General features: G+C 45.4%; 1 protein-coding gene across 1 annotated transcript in view; it reads right to left on the bottom strand.

The window, feature by feature from the left end:
- LOC147883803 (putative sphingolipid transporter spinster homolog 2) overlaps nucleotides 1–21,873 on the bottom strand; it is a 113,061-nt gene that overhangs the window by 48,385 nt on the left and 42,803 nt on the right. Inside the window, exons 10-11 of the mRNA XM_087398388.1 lie at nucleotides 7,608–7,707; nucleotides 7,360–7,457 (exon numbers count right to left, since the gene is read on the bottom strand). Of these exons, the coding sequence (XP_087254514.1) occupies nucleotides 7,360–7,457; nucleotides 7,608–7,707 (198 nt within the window). The remainder of the gene's footprint in view (nucleotides 1–7,359; nucleotides 7,458–7,607; nucleotides 7,708–21,873) is intronic.

Here is a 21,873-nt window from a genome sequence, read left to right as displayed (position 1 = left end):
GCATGCTAGCCCATATGGCTATCAAAGTGTGAACCGTGTCAGTCCAAATACCCGTGAACACCTGTGATGGGTGTATCTGGGTGCCATCCAAGGCCTCTGTACATCTGGCTCTCCAAATGTGCCAAGAGGAAATGCTAGCCAAAATCTCCCAAGAGGTGTCCACTGAAACATGAGAAGCTCTGAAGGGAGTAAGAGGTACATCCTGCAGAGAGCAGGGCTCTATCACCTGCCGGCGGACCGAGAGTGCCCAAGAAGAAGGCTCATCCTCATAAAACACTTGGGGCCCAGTAAGAGAGAATCATGCGACCGAGCCCCAAGTCATGAAGAAAGGGGAAGTGTGAAAGATGCTAAGTATCCGAGCAACCCCTTTCCGAACAGTCCTCGCCTGACTGCAGTCCCCAAGACAATGTCGCACTGACTCCTCTACAAAATGACATCGAGGACAAGTGGGATCAGCCCCAAATCGTGATCTCCACAGGTTCACTGCAATCCCTCCATGAATAGAAAGCCAAAAGAAAAGAGTGATCTTTCTATTTTCTGAGGGATTTCCAGAGCCTCCTCCAGAAATTTCTACGCAAATCTGCGGTGATGAAGAAGCTTTCCTAAAGGGGGGCTCTAGAGGGAATCCAACCCCTACTGTTCAGCTGAAATCTCCTCGCATTACCAACCGTGAAACGAAAGAAGGGAATCCCCCTCTCTCGGTGCCCATGATCTATCTACTCCCACTCTCCTGGGTCCCACTGCAAGCACCTGATAGGTGCACCTCCATATAACCACAACCTCCAGGATCCCAAGGCCAAGAGCAGAGGGTCGAGGTCTAAGTACCACTGCAAGCCCGCTCCATGATCCACAAAACTAGCAATCCTGACAGGCTGAAAGGCAACCTCAAGAAGAATGCCATCCTTGGATGTAGAAAGTAAACCTCCATCCCCAACATCAAAGACCAGTGCGTCTTCCCCGAGACCTCGGAGAGCGATCACCTGTAAAGGAACTGATGTCCTCGAAAAAGCCCCCATCCAAGTGGTGGAAGTAATAGGCAACTCAACTGTCCATTCCACCGGGATGGCTGCATCTATCTGCTGAATCCTGCGTGCTACCCCTCTGAGGTGACTCACGGACTGCAGTCTCTGATCCTCAGGTAGCCTGATAAAAGATTTCCAAGTGCCTACTGTGTAGGCAGGGCCTCTCTCCCATTTAGACCACTGCATGTAATGGGAAGTGCCTAGTGGTCTAGCATGCTCGTCAAGAATACTATCATTCCAAATGATCGGCTGCCTATCAATCTCTTTTCACATCACCCCTTCTCCAATTTACTTCCGACTACTACAGTTTATTTCCCCCCTCTGACCTAAAGCTTAATTTGTAAGATTGCATATGTTCCAGTCTTATGGAGGTGAGTGCACGCACGTGTGCACACACATATTTTTTTTCAATCTCCCCTTTTCCATTCTTTCTGTTTCTTAATTTTGGTTCTACCTGGCTTCTAGTTTTTTTGGCATCAATTGTGCTCCATACTCACTTCTATTCCAACTCATTTATTTTAATCCTCTGTGAGAGAGAGAGAGAGTCCTGTTAAACTCCATGAGAAGCTGAATACAACTTATAAGACCAAACACAACATTACAAAGGTATTGAAATGGCACGTGAGAGCAAAACCTAACAGTTACTACTCAGTGTGTGATTATTCAAGCCATTCTTTTCTAGTGTTGATGACAAAAGGGGTATAAACGCCCATACCATTAGTACAGCACTCTTGTGAGAGCCAGCGGGGCATAGGATCACATCTGTCTAAGATGTGGTGAAACCAAGAGTGAGTTTTGCACATTTTAAAAGGGCATGTTGCTAATCCCTAGCCCCCTCTCCGTATGCTCCCTCCCTGCCTGCTCCACGGCCCCTTTCTGCACCTCTCCCTCGTGCATTCCCCCTCCAGCCAGTCGCTTTAGCCCCCGCTCTGCCCCACCTCCCAGCCCCCTCGTATTCCCCTCCAGCACCCTTACATTCCCTCTCCAGCCCCGCATTCCCCTGCAGCCCCGTGGCATTCCCTCTCTAGGTCCCTCCCATTCCCTCCCCAGCCTCGTGCCATCACATTCCCCCTCCCCAGCCCTACATTCCCCCTCGCACTCCCCCTCCAGGACTACCTCCCATCCCCCTTGCATTCCCTTCCAGCCCCTCTCCCCCATGCCTTTCCCCACTTCAGTCCCTCCCCTCCCCCACCCTCTGCTTCCCCCAACTCCCTATAGCATCTCCCTTGCTGCATGCCTACATTGCTGCACTTTCTTGGCCTGCAGGTATGAAGGGCATTGTCCCCTTCTCCCCACTGTGAGATCCCGGAAGAAACTGCAGAAAAAAAAAGAAACTTGAGAATGGGACTGCGTGGCAAAAGGAGAGAGAAAAAAAAAGAGGAGAGGCAAAGAAACCAACAGCCTGAACAACAGAAAAAAGAACAGGAATAGTGGGATGACATCAACAACCTTAAAACGTGCAGTGGGCTTCAGACGGATAGTACCGCTGTGCAAAAGCCTACAATTGCGACAGCCTCAATATCATCCCTAGCTTCAGATCCCCCCCCCCGAGAGGCCTAGAAGCAGATTCTCATGAGGGTTCACTACCTTCGTGTGCGAAAGGCTGAGAAGGATAGATATATCTACAGCCTCAATCAGGAGGTTTCACAACTCCATAAGAAGCTTGCTGACATATGTCATCAGGTGGCGACAACCCCGAGCAGTGGGCCATTAGTGGACTTGCAAATAGCCACCAGACTTCTAGATGGTGGATGTTGCAAAACGGGAGCCTGCGAAGGCCACCATTTTGGCCACCATTATTTAGAAATTAGTAAAGACCTCAGTATTAGAGGCAAGGGGATTCCTTGTACCTCCACCACTTCCATCGATGATGCAATCATCTTTGTGACTTTCACCACCTGCGGGTCCATGAGCATGGGATTGAGGGTGCATGGCACATAGGATGTGACGCCACTTGTGAACAGTCTCTTGTCACCCGATTCAAAGACATTCAGGCCTGTTTTGCAGCATTATGCTTTGCGGACAATGCTGTGGGACCACTCCCAGATTCATAAGGATCAGGACTTCACACCCTTACAGGTAGAGGAGAGGCGTAGCCTCCTACAACATCCAAACATCGCCTACAAGGAGGAGAAGTGGGTAGTGGGTCACATGGGTGGCCTTTGATAGGCTCCCAACACGCATCTTGGGGTCCCCCTACATTTAGGGGGAAGGGGTCTATGAGGCTTAAGAGCATCGAGAGCCTGACCTACACTGTTCACAATTCTAATGGTATCTTATGGTCAGATCTAGGAAATTTCTTGAAGTTATACACATGACAAGATATAGTTTTAGAGGCTCATCAGAGTCCAAAGCGCCCTTTGCCTATTGTTTGTGGTTACACATGAGAGACAACATACCGAGACGAGATGTGGGAGACAAGTGGAGTTCACGGATCCGGGGAAGTGGCAATGCTACATAGGTCATCGCTCATTGAGATGGAGACGATCTCTATCATGCGATGTGACACACATTCCAGATTTCTTTGGATTAGGATCCGACACACCTCTCAACAGGACCTCTTCATTGTTGTTTGCTATTTCTCTATCGAGACATCACATTGTGCTTGAGATCTCCATGACGAGGCTTATGCATCCCTACATCTAAACATCATGGACTTATCAAGTCGTGGCAAAGTCATCCTTGCTGGAGACGTCAATGCAACGACGGGTATGCGACAGGTACCGCTGCTTGATTTTTGAGATAAGTCTATTTTATTGCCTAATGTCGATCTAGGTGAGGCAAGGATATCCCGATTCCGGAGTATCAGGTGAGCTCTTACACACATGCTTACTTGGACATGGGCATGATACATGTCCTTATCATTTACAATGGTTTTGGATCAATAGCCCTCCTCGGGTGGATTGCAGGTGGGGGGCTCTGGCCTAGTTGACCACCTCATGGGATTACCCCACGCATCGCTATCTTCCCCATCTCCCCGCCACCACAAGGAGCTGACCACACTTATCTTTCTTTAGTATATCCATCCCCCACCATATGACACACACCATGACACCGTCCACACACACCGCATATCATGACATCATCCACTTCAATCGTAGGCTGTTCCCCGAGTACTCAGCATGTCTTTCTACCCTACTCACAAAACTTAAGGACATTCCGCTCTTGGAAGATCGACCACTCTAATCATATGCTCCCTCCATGAGACCGCACCCTACAAACTTTCACACACACCACCCGCTGCACTCATCACCAATCACCTCTTGGCTCAGTCCCTTGCAATACCTAGTATGCTGATGAGTGTAAGGCATTACGCTGCCAACTCAAATTCGAGACTAGGCATCATCTTCCGAGTGAGATGATGGAGATGATACGCGAGTACTGTCATCTGGTCTGCTAGAAGAAGGCGGTTTTTGTTTGGCAGAATGAAGAGGAATTACTAACTATTTTGTTTAGCAATAACTCCAAGGACTTATGGTGGAAGTTTCTTGAGCAACGACCATCCCCCCGCCCCCCCCCCCCCCCTCCTTCACTGACATCAAACTTTAGCACTCTTTTGCCTACACTCTATACGACATTCTCCACCAACTACTACCTTGACCTCTCACAGCTACTCCGCTCCATCTCATGCACAATGTTCACCAACGGTGACATGAGACCACAGCTTTGAAGCTACATAATGGCCGAGCCAAAGATCATTAGGGACTAAATTGCATATGGATGACCCAATATGGCATCGATCTTGTTAAAGCTTTTAAATGAAACAGTTTGCACCGGTTTTCCCCACACATGGATCCTTGACACTATCGCAAGACATGGGACCCTATGAGCCCAAAAAACTACAGGACCATTATGATGGGGCATGTCATGTCCAAGATCTATGCCTTAGTCCTCAATGCATAGGTTTGTCAGTTTGCAAAGCTCCATAGACTTTGAGCTAATGGACAAGGCTTCTAGAATCCACATTGATCATGCGACTCTCGCACCTCAAACTCAAAGGCATCCTTGAGGAGGCTAGAGCACAGAGAAAGGGTTTATTGCCGCCTTGTGGATTCTTGCAAGGCTTTTGTACAGTGCCGAGAGCTCGCCTCATTAAATACTTTACAAGATCTAGGGTATAGTTAGGAGACCGTTTAGGCAATCATGGCAATTTATGAGAGGATCTCAGGTAGGGTTCGGATGACTATAGGGTGGACAAAGGAGACCAAGAGCGGTAGAGAGGTCAAACAGGGTTGTCCATTATCACGAACTCCGTTAGGCCTCTACATTGACAAGCTTGAGACCTCCATCAGGACACTAGGAGGGCAAGCTCGTCTCTTGCCGGCTCCTTGATTTAGATTCTCCTCTTTGCAGATGATACTCCTCTTTAGCTGAGGGCCTGCAGGGACACCTGGATGCACTCTATACCCTTTGAGAGACACATGATCTTCATAAAGGTCAATCTTGGTAAAACCAAGGTCATGAAATTCAACACATCTAGGGCAGTCAAGAGCAGAGTAATTCACCCTTGATAGGCTACAAGTTAGGTCGCCGCATCCTACACATATCTGGGAGTTCTCACGCCTGAATTTCACAATAAGACTAGCAATGCAGGCCCAACTGAGTAGGGAGTATGCCACGCTTGCCAAGCTTAAGCAACAGTGCTTTCACTCTTACTTGTAGGATCCTCAGAATAAGTCTCTTCTCTTCGATTCCTTGGTCCGCCTAGCGGGCATGTATAGCAGCCCATTTTTGGGGCCTGATCTATCAAAGGTGGATTAAGCTACAGTGGAGAGGCTCCAGATTCTCTTATTGGCACAGATGGTCCGCAGTAATCCGTCAGTTTCCCCACAAGATCATTATGGCTGAGTTCGGGATCCCCCAGTCCAGCTTGATGGGTAATCATATACCTCCACCGAGTCATGGATTTTGGTTCCTCAGCCTCAGGCCGACAAAGATTACCATGGCTGGCCACTTGCACATTCAGAACATTAGCAGCCAAGGGTGATTAAGGCTATTGGTATGCCCGTACATGCAGATGGTTTGTAAGCCTGGGACTCCACATGGACAAATTGCCTCCCCCGTATATCAATTTACCTTTAAGGCCCCCTCTATTCCACTCACCTATCACGAGGCTAACTAGATCATTTGGGAGAACCTAATTCAGCTACTTACATACAGGAGATCTGAGGTCGTCACCATTGTCTCTTCAGAGATGGATTCAGACCCCTCTCCAGATCAATGTCCCAGGGATGTTGCAAGTTGTTCCTGGATTATCCTAAGATCTTTCTTGTCAGCGATTTCAAATTTAGAGGATTTTTGGTTGATGGATCTCAGTTTGAACTTGCTCCTAAAGTGACTCCTAATTAATGGACTTGGTTCTCATTGTTTGGTTAGAGACATTGATGCTATTGACGGGTAAAGGGATTGTGGCAGACTTTACATGGAAGATTGATTCCAGATTCCTGAGCTTTGCCATTTCAACTTATCTTTTAGGCTAAATTTTGGCATCTACTCAATGGTTCCAGTTGTATTGTACATCACCAGACACATATTAATTCACTCCTATTTATCTACAAGTTGGTTGTAATCAAATATATATATATATATATATATATATGTATGTATATATATGTATATAGATTCTCCTAGGGTTAACTTGGATGTGTCCAAAATTCTGGATTACCATTGTAATCATAACCCAGCATTATTGAAATATCAAAAGCTTAGCTCTGATAGAGGTCAATCCTTGTTCGCACTTCATGCAGTGTCGTTTGTTTTTGTGTTCCACTCTCTATTTCCTGTTCATGAGCTTTCTGTTAGTAAACTTATTGTTATTTTAAATTTTTAATTTATGGCTAATTAAATTCTAAGTATTGATTTAAAAAGCCATTGAGGACGATGTTTGTCCTGACAGAAGTCTATACCCCATCTCTTTTAGCATTGCCCTGAACCTTATGATTTCTTGCTCTTGCTACAGCAAAGACTTCAGGCTCGTTTTTCCAGTGCTTGCCTTGACAAGTGGTTCTGGTTATTTGGTTTCATCTACTACGGATATGATCTTCTTTTTTATTGGGTTAGTTATTGGGCACTATTGACTCTATGGAAGGACTACAACCATCGAGTCTTTGGTGATCCTTTCCTGGCTAAGTATCTAAGGCAACAGTTGCACAGATGCATGCTTTTAGACTTCACATGAATGAGTCAAAAAAAAAAATCCTAAAGTTTCCTTAGATAAAATGGACCTATATTATAAAAGTTTCCCCGACCACAAAGACAAAAAGCTGCTCAAGAGATGCAAGTAATCCTTATTTATCACCATTCCATGATATACCCAACTTCAAGAATGTCTGCATACCTAAGACGTTGATTGTATAAATTCTACTCCGAAAAAGCATCTTCATATCTTCCCCAAATGCCATAAAGTTCACGATGAAGCCATTTAAACATCTTGACCTGTAATCAGAATCAGCTCTTTGGAAGGTTGTTAATATTAAGGAAGTGATTACATTCTAGATCAAGTAAAGTAACAATAAATGATTGCTAAACAAGGCAAGTAGATAATAAAGGATAAAAAATGAGTTGAATTGCCTCTTGAAGACATACAGGTTCTTCCAAACGCAATATGTCTGCACAGTGCTCCGACCATCATGTTGAAAGATTTCATTTGCAAACCTGAACTTATTGCCCTCTAGTTGCCCTCCATCTGAATAACAGGAACAACATGCAACATTTGAGAGATTATTATCAATCAGGATAAGTGATTGAACTGATATCTTGATTTTTCTTACTTCTTGACAAAATTCTTGAAAAGAGAAAAATGAAATGTGTATTGAAGTCCATGGAAGACCCATTAGGATCCATGGGACTGAAAAAAAAGCAAGTACAAATACAAGGTCCAAAGAGTTCTAGATATAACTTTGGTAGACAAGAAAAACGACGACAACCTGCACTACCATAAGTAAACCTACCCCACTCAGTCTAAGGTTACTGAGACAATGAAACAAAATTACAATCATCAGAATTAAAAATGAGAAAACTAGCTCCTGCTCCAAAAAATTGTCAGATTGAGCGATAACCTCCTCTAGCGATGGCGGCCCGGATGAGGTTTCCTCCTCTAGCGATGGCAGCTCTGATAAGGCTTCCTCCTCCATTGCCCCTGAAGGCTTCTCTACTCATCCCACCAGCCCCCGTCCCATCAGTCTAGTCCCTATCAATCTAGAGTCTAATCAGGTAGTCATCAGCAGTGCCTCAGATACTGTCATGCAGGATCTAGCTCATGATAAGAGTGACACCCCTCTCCCTCCCTTCACCCTCCATCTGGAAGAAAGCGACATACGACAACTCCAGAAAGGAGGCAAGGAGACGGACGCACTGCATAAACTTCTTGCTGAGTTCAAAACTACACCGCCCAACAACTTTTTCAGTAGCAGTGAGAACAAGAACAAGCCCCAATTTGTCGCCTTTGCTGCAAAAGAGCTTCACTCCAATGGCACCCCCAAGCTGAGGCCTCAGTGCACCAGGGCCCGAAAGGGAATGCCGTGTCGGAGCTGCCGAAAAGCACCTATGCTGGTGTTGTCAGTGGAGGAGACAGAAGCCTTTTCAAGGCCCTGGCGATGCCGAAACAGTCAGCTTGGGAACAACTTACCTTACGAGCCAGGAGAATCTTTGGCGATACCGCATCCAACACAAGCGCGGAACCAACAAAGCTCTCTCCCTCCTCTGATCCAAATGGTACAAAGGCTTCAAAGCCTAGCAAAGGTAAGCTCTCGACAGTCAAGGTCCACAACGGGTTGCTTAACGAAACGACGAAGTGGCTTTGTTCGTGTGCTGTAGTAGCCTACATTCATGGTCCCAGACCACCTGCATTATTCCTTGAAGGATGGGTTCACAACTTTTGGTCCCACAAAGGTCTCGTAGTCACGACCATCCGTTTTCTCAGAAATGGTTATATTGTATTCATTTTTGAAAAGCCAGAGATAGCTACAGAAGTGGTCCAGAAAGGAACCTGGACGATTAGGAATCAACCACTGTCAGTCCAGCTCTCGAAACCTTCTTTTAGCCAAGACTCTCCGCCTCCGTCCAAAGCCCCTATCTGAGTTGAGTTCCCTGACCTTCCGCTTTCCCTTTTTCCTCAAATTGAGACTCTTTGTTCTCCATTGGGCCAATTTCTTGGAGTAGAAATAGAGAATTTTATCAACTCAAGAGGCAACCCCCAAGCTTGTGTCCTGATGGACCTAGCCTCTAACCCTCCTAGTGCTACCTGTATCCTTGATGGAGATGGCTCCGAACTGATTCAAAAAGTCTTCTTAAAAAACATTCCCAATTCTTGCTTCCTTTGTGGTATGGGAGGCCACTTCATCAAAGATTGCCCTCCCAGAAATAATCGCAAGAAGGAAAGACCAAAGCCCTCTCAGTAGGAACCACAGGAATCTAAGGAACTCTAGGCCCCAACTAAACCTGATTCTATCTCTTTCAGAGAATGTAATGGGGAACAAAGCAAAGAAACCTCCAAACCCATTGAGACCAAAGGAGGTGAAGAAGAAGGAAAAGGTAAAGAGATCACTACTGACACGGAAGAAAAGATGCATGATAGCTCGAGAGAAGAAGGATTTGTTGTCGCCACCCAAGATTTTGAGGCGCAACTGGAACAAGCAGAACATGAAACAATTGATAAGGAAAGTCCTCCTTTTACAATTGTCAAAGGCAGAAAAGCCAACAAGGTGGGAAAAGCAAAGACACCAGTTGCGGAGGTATATGTCAGAGGAAAGGACCTCAGCTCAATTGACAGAGAGAAAAGAAGGATGTCGAGAGGTTTTGCATTATTTCCGCAGAACAGCCCAGTCAGTTTCAAGAAGAAAAGAAATAAAAACACTTCCCAATGATGCAAGACAACTTCTCCTTCTTGAGTATCAACATCCAGGGCTTAACAAATGACCTCAAACCTGCTATTTTTAAAAGGTGGCTAGGTTCAATAAGCCTTAGGCCGGATTTTATAGCCCTACAGGAGGCTAAAGTTTCAAGGGCTAAGCTGCGCTAGCAGCTCGGTCAGATAGATGACAAAAGACAATGGTTTTGCACCAACCATGAAGAAGGGAGAGGTGGAGCAATCCTGGGGATTGTAGCTCATCTCACCCAGGCAATCACACGCTTGCTACCCATTTTTGAAATATTCGGGATAGGGTCAAACGAGGAAATAATTGCAGATTTCAAGGCTGAATTGAAAGCTGAATTTGACATGACAGATTTGGGCATGTTAAATTTCTATTTGGGGATCCACTTCATACAAGACATGCGTGGCATTGTTATGTCTCAATCCAAGTATGTGCAAAAACTCTTGGATAGGTTCAACATGAAAGATTGTAAGCCTATAGCCACTCCCATGGAGGAATCAGTGGATGCCACACTTTACAGCCAGGCTATAGGATGCCTCATTTATTTGTGCAATACACGGCCTGATATTCAGTATGCAGTATCTCAGGTGAGCACGTATATGCACAGCTCAAAGACAACACATTAGCAGGCTGTAAAACGCATCTTCTGCTATTTGCAAGGCACAAAGTCTTATGGCTTGATGTTTCCCAGGGGGGGTGACTTGCAGATGCATGCTTACAGTGACTCAGATTAGGCTAGAGGCTATGACACCAGGCAGTCCACTAGTGGTAATTGTTTCTTTTTGGGCAAAGCTTGCATTTCTTTGCTAAGCAAGAAACAATCTATTGTGGCTACTTCCTCGTGTGAAGCTGAGTACACAGCAGCTTTCACAGCGACAGTTGAATGTATTTGGCTGCATCATTTGTTTGCTGATCTTCATCTCTTATTGGAGGGTCCTTCTCCAATTCTTACTAATAGTTAGAGTCCTATAGTAGTAGCAAAGAATCATGTGTTTCATGCTCGCACGAAGCACATTGAGGTTCATATCATTATGTCAGAGAGAAGCTGCATGCAAGGGAGATCAGTATGATCTATGTGTCAACACATAACAATGTTGCATACATCTTCACCAAAGCACTTCCACGTGAGAAGTTTGAGGTATTTCGCACTGCCCTGAGCTTATATCCTTTTGAAGATTGATCACTTCCTTGTACATCATCACATTGGCACTGTAGGGGGGTATTAGAATAATTTGCATATTCTAGGTAGTTGCCAATGTAATCCATAAGTGAGTTAGGGGCACTTTTCCCTCACTAGAGGTTTTCTCCCCTAACCACAGTTAGTGGGTTAGTATGGTTTTGTCACTTGGACAAAACCATCTCCTCACTTGTACTCATCTTATCTTGTCTATTGCATTCTCTAGCTCACTCTTGCTTCTTGCTCCCTCATTTTCAACACTTACTTCTCAAGAGACAATGTAGATTCAACTTTATGCTACAAGAGCGAAGCCTTGTTCTTGGTTCAAAGCTAAAAGTTAGGGCAAGAGAAGAAAGTCTTGGTTCAAAGCTAACCCATTCTTCTTTCACTTACCATACATGCAACAAAAGATAATCAGAATCTGGGAAAAAACTTTTGAGGGCACAGCCAACGTCATCGAAAAGTGGATCAGGGCTACAGAAAGAACATGCATTTTTCTCAAAGCCATCAAAAAGCGAGCAGATATTGCTAGAAAGAAAGAAAGAAAGATATATTAACGTGCACGGGAGACCTCGCGGGCCTATGGGACAAAGTGCACAGAAAAGCGAACTCATACAAGTCTCAGTGGGATGGAGGAGAGGGTACGCTAGGACCCTTACTGAGTACTAATCTATGCTAATAGAATCATAATCATAATCATATCATATCAATCAATCTATCCAGGCGCTGAGACAAAACCGAAGCCTGATGCAATGATGGCTGTCATAGGGGCGTGAAATTCTAAGTACTTTAATGTACTACAAGACTGTGACAACTTTGGTTTTAAAAGTCCAAGCATCGGCTTAATAATGTGTAATTAAACGCGGCATGGTGCCTAGCACATAAGCGTAATTAATCCCTAGGCCCAAAGGCATTCCAAGGAATTAAAAGAGTGGTTGTTGAAAAATGATGATGTGGCATTTTTAATGGGCCCCCTAGAGGGCCATGTACCTTCAGTGGCCCCCCTAGAGTTCTAGGTGGCTCTAGTGCCTTCTACATGCTCCTTTGCCATTCCTGGACCTTCCTAGGCCTTCTAAACTTCACATGTGTGGTTTTCTCTCTCATCTTCTCCCTTTGTTGAGATTTTGGACTGGTTTTTCAGCCTCCTTCAGCTGAATTCCGTTTTTCTTCATAACTCCTCACCCGTTTGGATTCCTCAACTTCCGTTTGGCCCGATGGCTTCCCTCTGCCTCCCCTTCATACTGATATGCTTTTCCCTCTGTGCGTTTGGTAGAACAGGCAGAGCTGAGCACTTCTTTTGCTGCTCAAATTTGCAAAAGTGGCTTTTTCTGGACCTTTTTGCTTCTACCGCCTCCTGGGCCTCTCCTCTTGCAAAGCTACAGCTTTCTGTTGAATTTTGAGTGGTGCCACGCGCTGGTTGACTGGTTTTTCTCAGTTTTGGAGGACTTTTCGGCGATAAAACTTCTCCAAAACCTTCTCAATGCATTCCTCTCTGAAGCACGCTTCTTTTAAGCCCAAGAACTCCCACTTCTTCGCGACAAAAGTGCTTCTTTTCGCATTTTTCAATGGAATTCTTGCTGGCCGGCTCTTATAAATGCTCTTTCTTCATGCCTTTGCACTCCTCTTTGGCTGAGAATGCAATTGGGCACTGGCTATTACGTCCTCTTCGCGATTGAGGACTTGGTTCGAGTTTTCAGGGCTTGGTGAGTTGTGATTTTGCTGCTCCAATTTCTTTTTGCCATAAGCTATTGGTTCCTCTTTCTTGGCTCACAGGTGCCCAGGCAGTGCTACATGAGTAATTCTTTGGTTGGGTACTTTGCTGATTTTATTTTGGAGCTTTGAAAAGCTTTGTGAATGCCATCTGGAAACCACTCAAAGAGAGTGCAGCTGCGGTGCAGTGTGATTGCATCTAGACAGCCAATGGAATTGCACTCGGAAAAGAGAATGCCTTTGGATTGAGCCTATGGGTTAAGTGCACGTATGTGATGGTGTTCTATGCTTGAAAGCCTTGCGAAGGCTCAATGAATTGGGGCTGCGTGCTCAGTTGCAGGGAAGGTCTCCTAGATGCAACTTGTAATCATTTCACTCTGAAATATAAAGAAATTCCGAAAGGGGCGCCACGGTGTTTGGGGCTAATCGGGTGCACTTGTCTATGTTTGTTGAGCACAAGCATTCTAGCCTCCATCCCTTTTTCAGTGGTTTTGTTTGTGAACAAATGGGTGAATGCCAAATGGTGATCAGGCAATGGTTAATGGTTGTGATATATGCTTTGTGAGCTGTAAATAAGTGCTGAAGTGATTAAAGGTTTAGTTCCACTACCCTCTGAGTGATTAGAGGCCGGTTTCATTGGTTCCATTGCCGGGATACCACACACTCTTTCTCAAGAGCTGGGCCTCGGTAGTTTGATGGAAGGATATCTTTGCTGCACTTTTTGACAGCTGAATATTACAACCATAAACATGGTGAGTACCCATGAGCAAGAGAGCTCCACAACTCCTCAAAAGAGAAGGCAGGAAAGCCTTAATGATCCAGCTAGTGTACAGCTGCACGGAGCACAACAAATGCCTTTTGAGCAGGCCACACATGAAGCTACAACTCAGCTTAACGGTGATACTAGTTCTAGCAGTGAGTCAGATAATGCTACTATGTTGAATGCACAGCTTGCAAGTGCAGTGAGACTGCTTTGACTCAGCTGGCTCATCATGGTGGACATTCAAGTCACAGTCATTATGCCAATAAAGCTGAGACTATGTTTCTTGCAAGCGAGAATATGCAGAGCACTGAAACAATGTATCTTGACATTGATTGCAATTCGAAAGGGGAATGCAGTTATCAAGTTGATCAAATAGATCAAGATCCTTGGTACATCGACAACGGTGCATCATCTCACATGAGAAAACATCAGGAATGGTTCATAGATATGAAACCATTAGAAGGATAAAAGAATGTCATCTACACGGCAGATAATACACCGAATCTAGTTCAAGGGAAAGGCATTGTCCCTATGAAAAATTCACTGGTACAACGCGCACTCATGCATCAGTTTCCCATGAGGGACAGCCATCAAAAATGACTCAAAAAGTGACTTCCAAGAGAGAGGTATCACCCAAAAGAGCACTTGAGAAAGAGGTACAAAAAGTACAGCCAATGCAACAGTATGAGCAGCCAGCACAAGGCCTTGGTTTGGGTACTTCTACTCCTCAAAATAATAATGTGCAGTCCATAAATAACCACCTCAGCCATATTTGAGGCAGCAACCTGAATATTTTGGTATAGATTCTATCTTTGGTACAATGCCCTCACATTCCTTCAACAGTTTGATGCTGCATTTCTTGGGGGTTTGTTTACAGAAGCATCCAAGATGAGGAAGGTCGCCACATTTTTGAAAGGCAATGCACTTAAGTGGTACACCAACCTTATGCTTCATGGAGATGCACCTGCTACTTGGCTGGAATTTAAGCAAGTGTTCTCTTCTACTTGGCTTACTCCAACTTTTGAAGTTGAAGTACTTTCACACTGGCATGACTTGTCATACAAACTTTGCAAGAATCTTGATGATTACACCAAGAGGTTTTGGGATGTTTTGCTGCCATTGAGCTCTTACAGGCATGTTTCTTTGAAAGAGCAAATAGAGAGGTACTGTTGTGGATTGCCTAGTGAGCTACGTGATTATTGCATCAAAACCAAGGTGGGTTCTATGACTCAATTAATTGAGAATGCAAGGACAGCATATGCATGGATGCAGGAGAAGAATTTGGACTTTATGGACAGCAAGAAAGAAGTCAACAAACGGTCTGCCAAACACCAAGATAAGGACATCAAATCTGAAAATAAAAATTATGGCAAACGACCGTTTCAAAAGGGAGGAAAAGCCCCATTCAAAGCTGGTCAAAGGCGTGGACAGCCTAATAAACAGCCCCGTACCAAGTTATCTGATGAAGAGAAAAAGTCACTCATGGAGCAAAACAAATGTTTTATATGCAAAGGAGAGGGACACCGCTCTTATGATTGCCATCCAAGAAAAGAGACAGGTCTGATGATGATAAGAATGGTGATAAACAGCCTGATCGAAAGGGCAAAAGGGCTAAACCCTCCGCAGGACTTCTTCCAGATGTGATTTGGAGTTTGCCACATGCACATGATGAAGAAGAAACGAAAAAGATTGAGATGTGCAGAGCATGGGGATAAATCAGAAATCAGAATTGTTTGTTTTTCTTTGATTCTGGGGCAAAGGCGAATTTCATAACTCCTGATATGGCAGGAAGGCTTGGCATCAAGCCTGAGGAAATGGGGCCATCCGGCATGTGTGATATGGCCAACCCTGAACTCAACAAACCTGTCACTCCTATCATTGGCAAGTTAAGGATGCATATCCAGGGATATCAGGATGTAGAGGACTTCTACATTATGCCTTTGCAAGAGTGTGATGTTTTGCTTGGGATGCCTTGGATGTACAGGGTGGGGGCTGATGTGCACATGAGAAACAAGAAGATTTCTTTAACTCATAGAGGCAAAAATCATGTACTTGATGTAAAGTTGAAAGGGGAGTCCATCCCAGTAGTTTCAGCTTCTTGTATTTCCAAAGTAATAAAGCGTCATATTTCAGCGTACTTGATTTTTGTCAAAGAGGACAGCCAACCAGTTCAAGAAGGCTCTACTCTTTTTGCTTTAGATCTCTAGAGAAAGGGCTGGCTTTTATTTCAGATTTTCAGGATTGTTTCTCAGATGCACTTCCTCAAGAATTACCTCCCAAGAGGCCCGAGGATCATCAAATTGATATAATTCCAGGAAGCTCACAACCTAATATACCTCCCTATCGTGTCAGTAAGGCACAACAGGAAGAGATAATGTCACAAGTGAAGGAACACTTGGAAAAGGAATTAATACAGCCAAGTAATTCTCCTTACTGTACAGCTACAAAGATTGGCATGAGGAGTTGCAGTCCTTTCAAGATGGGCGACTTCTGATGATCAGAATGTTGATATACAACAATCTGCAAATGTAGTTGATGTGAATGCTTCACAGTCTAAAGGGTCTAAGGGGGCTGATGATGCAATGCAATATCTAAGGCACAGTTGCTTAGTGCAGTGGGAACACTAACGCAGCTTACTCACGACCCACGGTTTGCTAAGTTTTTGCATGCTCCTCCGAAGACTAAGGAGAAAAAGAGTCATTCACATTCGAGGGAATCCAATGGGGTTAAAAGGCATCCATATGGTCCTATGCCAATTATGTAGGCCATTCTATGGTCCACTTGCTTTCCCTTATTTGAACTAGGACCCCACTTCCTCATAAGAAGTTATACTTCTCTTAGCAATTGGCATTACTTCTAGCATCTCTTAGCGTCTTCTAGACTTCATCACCTTCTTCTTTTCTTGGACTAGGACCCACTTCCTCATAAGAAGTTATAGTTCTCTTAGCAAGTGGCATTACTTCTAGCATCTCTTAAGTCTTACGGCCTTACCTTCGCCTTTCACGTTAGCACGTAATCACCATGTTGCAAGCTGAAAATTTTCTCATGGGCTGTTCGCAACCCAAGGCAGACTCGACTGTCTCAAGGAGTATCATATGCACTATCAGCAGATGATTGCACTTCCAAAGATTCCCTTCGAAGCCAATCCATGCTGCTCCAAAGTCTGGAACCCACCTCACCACCACATGCAGAGAGTCTCATCAACAACTTTGGTTCTTCGAATAGATTTTATCCATTCTCTTTTGGCAATTTCTGCCACACAAGGATAAACACACCAAAGGGAATTTGTGATTTCCCCAAAGCAACAGGGCTCTATCAGCATGAAGCTGGTTGTGATACCAAATGAAACAGCCCCAACTCTATCAAGTAACAACTGACCTCGGTGGGGTTACAACTCCGAGCTAGAGTACTCAAAACCACGAGGCAATCCCACATAACAACCCATAGGGGTTCGAGCTAGCAGCTGACCCCCAACTGTAGGCTCAGTACATGGAGCCACCCCCCAACCTAAGGTCTAGACTACCGCGCGAGAGCTAGACAACCTCAACATCAAGACATGGGTTCCATTCCTTGGACCCTGAATATTGGGCCCCGGGGTCATACTTATAGGCCTAGCTTTGGCTATCTTTAGCAATAAGCCCTAAACTTAGGTTGCATGCATAAAGTAGCTTTACTTCACTAGCGTCATACTTTTCCCTAATTAGCTCTGCTAATCTTGGGACAGCAGCCTGTGATTGCTCTAAGTCTGGCAAACTACTTTCAGAACATACCTTTTGGTCGCTTGCTATGGGCACAAGGGGAGGTACTTGCATTTCGGTCTCTCCTTCTATTCTCCCCTTGGTTGCTGGTCATGGTATTATCTCCCCCTCTAGAGCTCAATGGATCATTATTTTGATTGGAGGGCGTAAGATTGGTCTTCTCAATCTTTATGCTCCCAACAACAGAGGGGAGCGGATCTCCTTTTGGAAGGAGTTACTCTCTTGGGCCCCCATTGTAGATTCTTGGATCATTGGTGGCCACTTCAACATGGTGGAGTTGCCTTCAGACAAAAAGGGAGGCAGACAGGGTGGAATTAACTCTTTGGAGAGGGCAGCCTGGGATGCCTTTCTCTTTCAATACAGTGGCAGGGACACTTGGTTGGATGATGCCTTTCATGTTATGCCACAGTCACTCCTGTACTCTTGGTCGAACAGGAGAATACACATGCCCATCCATGCACGTATTGACAGATTTTATGTAGACGATTGGGCACTTGATAGAGGAGGATCTGTATGCATTTCTACTGGGGTTTCCACCTCAGATTATTTTCCAGTGGTGTTGCAGATTCTTGAGCCTCATCGGAGAGGACGCTCTGCCAGTGTCACGATTCCGGATGCTTTTTATGCAAAGGACAGTCTCACGGATGATATTTTACAGATTTGGGTTTCTCACATACAAGGTGGAGCTGTACGCCCATCTCAGGTAGCTGCAGCCTTATCCGGAATTAGTGACTATTATCATACAGTCGCTGATTCCAGGAGACATGAGATTCTCAAACGTGAAATTGGTATACGCCAGTAGTTAGCGTCCCTTCAGATGGAAGAGCAGAAGAGGCCCACAGATGCTTGGATTCAGGAGCGCCTTGCTGCAGCAAGGGCTCATATGCAGTCATTGTTGGATCAGAGAGCAGAATATGCCTTTCATGCATGGGAATCCTTTTGGATTCAGATGGGTGGCAAGATCAACAAACACTTTTTCTCTACTCATGGACCTGGACATAGTAGAGATAGTGTCTCGCAGCTTGTTGACGCAGACGGGGTGTTACAGTCAGATCCTGATGCTTTCATGCATGTAGCTTCAGATTTTTTGCATCCCTTCTTACTGCAGATCCGAGCACACAGGCCATAGATGATGCCAGAGAGGTTATTTGGCAGTGTATCCCTGTAATGGTAAAGGATGAGATGTATGTTTCTCTGGATGTACCCTTCACCAATGCAGAATTCAAGACTGCATTAATTGCCCTTCACAAGGGCAAGTGCCCAGGTTCGGATGGACTTATCCCTTCCTTTTTTATTACTTTTTGGGAGCAAATTGTGATCACATTACATCAGCCCTGCAGGGCATCTGGGACTCTGGTGAGATGCCGGACTCACTTACAAATGGTCTCATTCATCTCATCCCAAAGGGGGGTAATAGGAATCTTGTGTCTCAATGGAGACCCATCACTCTATTGGGCACCTTTTACAAGATTCTGGCGGAAGCCATCAGTCTGCGGCTACAGGTTTTTCTTCCAAATTTGATTCATGACACGCAGACAGGGTTTGTACATGGCAGAAGTATTTTTTATAATATTTTCTCATTTTGGGAGGCCTCAGAATGGGCCATGCAGAGCCGCCAAAGATTGGCCATTCTACTCTTGGACTTTGAGAAAGCATACGACTGAGTAGACTCGGATTTTTTAGAGGGTACTCTATCTCGCTTTGGTTTTTCAGATGCATGGATTAGAGGAGTATCCTCTCTCTACAGATCAGCCCATAGCCAAATGCTCATTGGGGGGGTAAGAGGGGACAGATTTCAGATTTCCAGATCAGTCCACCAGGGATGTCCTCTTGCCCCTTTTCTTTTTCTGTTTGTGGCGGAAGCTATGAGTATCTACATTAGATCTCAAGCTGATATTTATGGGCTGAGGCTTCCTATCCGCTGGGATAGTGAGTTGGCAGATGACACGGCTGTTTTTTTGGATGCCTTCCCCAAGACACTCACTTCCTTCCGGACAGCCTTGGATTTATTTTGCACGGCTGCAGGTGCACACATTAATTGGCATAAATCCAATGGTTTTTGGATTCGTGATGATGACACCCCGGATTGGGGTAATGATATTGGCTTCACTTGGGTACAAAGGGGTGCCTCAGCCAGATATTTGGGCTGCCAAGTTGGGGTGGGTATCTCTTCTTCACAACAGTTTGCTCCGGTGTTGGAGAGCATCAGAAGAAAGCTCCTTTTCTGGAGCTCAGCCAAACTTGACTTGGCCTCCAAGGTGGTGGTGGTTAACCAGGTTCTTCCAGCCACAGCATGGTTTGAATGCTCTTGTTGGTGCCACTCTACGGATTGTATCACTCAGCTTAAGAGGCCTATGCGAAACTTTTTATGGAGTGGTCTAGATGGCACAACTGATGTTACAGCCAGGGTGGCTTGGGAGACCTTGATTCTTCCTACAAGAGAAGGGGGTTTAAATATCATCGACCCAAATCTACAGTGCAGAGCCTTACTCTGCAAGGTCGTTGTGAGAGGACCTATGCCAGGGCAAGAGCCTTGGAAGGATTTCTTTATCAGATGCATACAGTCTTGCACACCCACTTCAGGAGAGGATTGGACACACAGTACCAGATGGGTTTTCACCACAGCCCACCTCAGATCCCCCTCTTCCCCTCTTATGGTTGCTATCCTGAAAGCATGGGCCAGCTTCAGGAGTACTCTTCGCACGATTCCCCCATCCACCCGTGAAGAGATTGAAAGGCAGCCTATCATGTGGAATGACAAGATTTTGGATGAGCATGGCAGACCACTTGGAGCTTCTCCGTACATGCAGTGGCCAAGATGAGAGAGGGGCCCTGCATCTACTGTGGGAGCATGGAAAGCCTTCAGGAAGCTTCCTGCGGACCGACAAGCCCAAATGGTTCTTAATCTCAGAGGGAGCGCAGGGAGAGTCCAACAGATTGATGCAGCCTTGCCCATGGATTGGGTGGACACAAATGGCATGCCTATAACTTGCTCCACTTGGATGGGGGCATTTTCCAGATTGGGAGTTCCTTTACAGGTGATTGCTTTTCATGACACACATGAGGATGCCTTAGTCTTTGATGTTTCATGTTTCTTCGGGGGGCAGGCTGTCTAGATCCACAGACGATATCTTGTTGGAGGTACCGTTTCAGCCAGTCAGGATAGTGGGCTTCATGGAGCATGGCTCTTTTTCACAGTGGTACTTGGATCCTGACCCGCTTCTCATCGCCCCGGGTTCATGGAGGTTGTGGCTCTATGGAGGTGTCCCAATTAAGTTTTTGCAGTGGGACCCTGGGGAATGGGAATGGATAGATAAAGGGCACCGAGAGAAGGGCATCCCCTTCTTTCGTTACACGGTCAGTAATGCCAGGAAATTCCAGCTCAGCTGTAGGGGTTGGAGGCCTATCAAAGCTCATCATTGGGAGAACTTTCAGATTTCTACTGATTTGCAAAAAATTTTTTGGCAGAGGCTCTGGAAATCCTACCGGAATAGAAAAATCACTCTCTTCTTTTGGCTTTCTATTCATGGTGGGATAGCAATAAACCAATGGAGATCCAGGTTCGGAGCTGACCCCTCTTGCCCTCGTTGCCTTTTTGCTTTGGAGACAATACAGCACTGCCTTTGGGATTGCAGATAGGCGAGAATCATATGGAAGGGGATTGCAAGACTTTTCAGCACTTTTGTTCGCCTACCTTTCTATATGACCTGAGGATCAGTGGCTTGGCTTACTCTTTCAGGGCCCCAGGTCTTTTTTGAGAGACTTGACTCCTCTTGGGCTCTTCACATCCGACGACACCTTGTGGAGTCGTGCTCTCTAGAGGATGTTCCGGCCACTCTCTTCAGGGCTGCTCATTCCTCGGTCGACTCTCCATGGGAGGTCTTAGCTAGCATTGCAGCATGGCACATTTGGAGAGCCAGATGCACTGAGGCTTTGGAGGGTTCTCAGGTTCACCCTTCTCAGATCTTGGCCAATACTTGGACAGATACGGTACACACTCTGATGGCCATTTGGGCGACCATGTAGGGATCATCTCGAGCAGCCTCTTCCAGGAAAGTTACTTTTCTCAGAGATTGGAGAGACTCTCCCTTCTTTGCTGAGACTTCTACAGGGTTGAGTTGGCATTTTCAGCCTCAGCCTTGGTTTCTTTCTACCTCATTCTTCTGAGGTGTTTTTTATTACATGCTTAGAATGTTGTATTTCCGCACAGAGCTTGCTCTAGCGAGTTTCTTTCTTACTTAATAGAAGTCTCTTTTTTGCAAAAACAAAAATCTTGGGACAGCCATGCCTTTCTTACTCTTGGACCCTATCGCTCATAGGTTGGGAGCTCCACATTGAAGATTCCGGCACGGCTCATCCATGCTAGCTCTAGTCTCAACCTAAGTTAAAGCAAATCTTGGGTCAAACTACACCCTAACCCTAGATCCAATCCAAGATCATGGGTTCATCTGACTTTTACCCTAGACAGTCCAGTCTTGGTTAGGCCGTAGTTAGTCCAATTACATACATTACATATCCCCTCCTCTCAAAGGCTAGCTATCTCTAGGACATGGCCCGGCATCTTCCCTAG

Source organism: Dipteris shenzhenensis, chromosome 27 (genome assembly GCF_047967505.1).
Source record: "Dipteris shenzhenensis isolate YYH24624 ecotype China chromosome 27, Dip_SZ_1.0, whole genome shotgun sequence".
NCBI lineage: Eukaryota > Viridiplantae > Streptophyta > Polypodiopsida > Gleicheniales > Dipteridaceae > Dipteris > Dipteris shenzhenensis.
The sequence above is the reverse complement of the archived record's forward strand: the minus strand, read 5'-3'. Positions and strand labels throughout refer to the sequence as shown.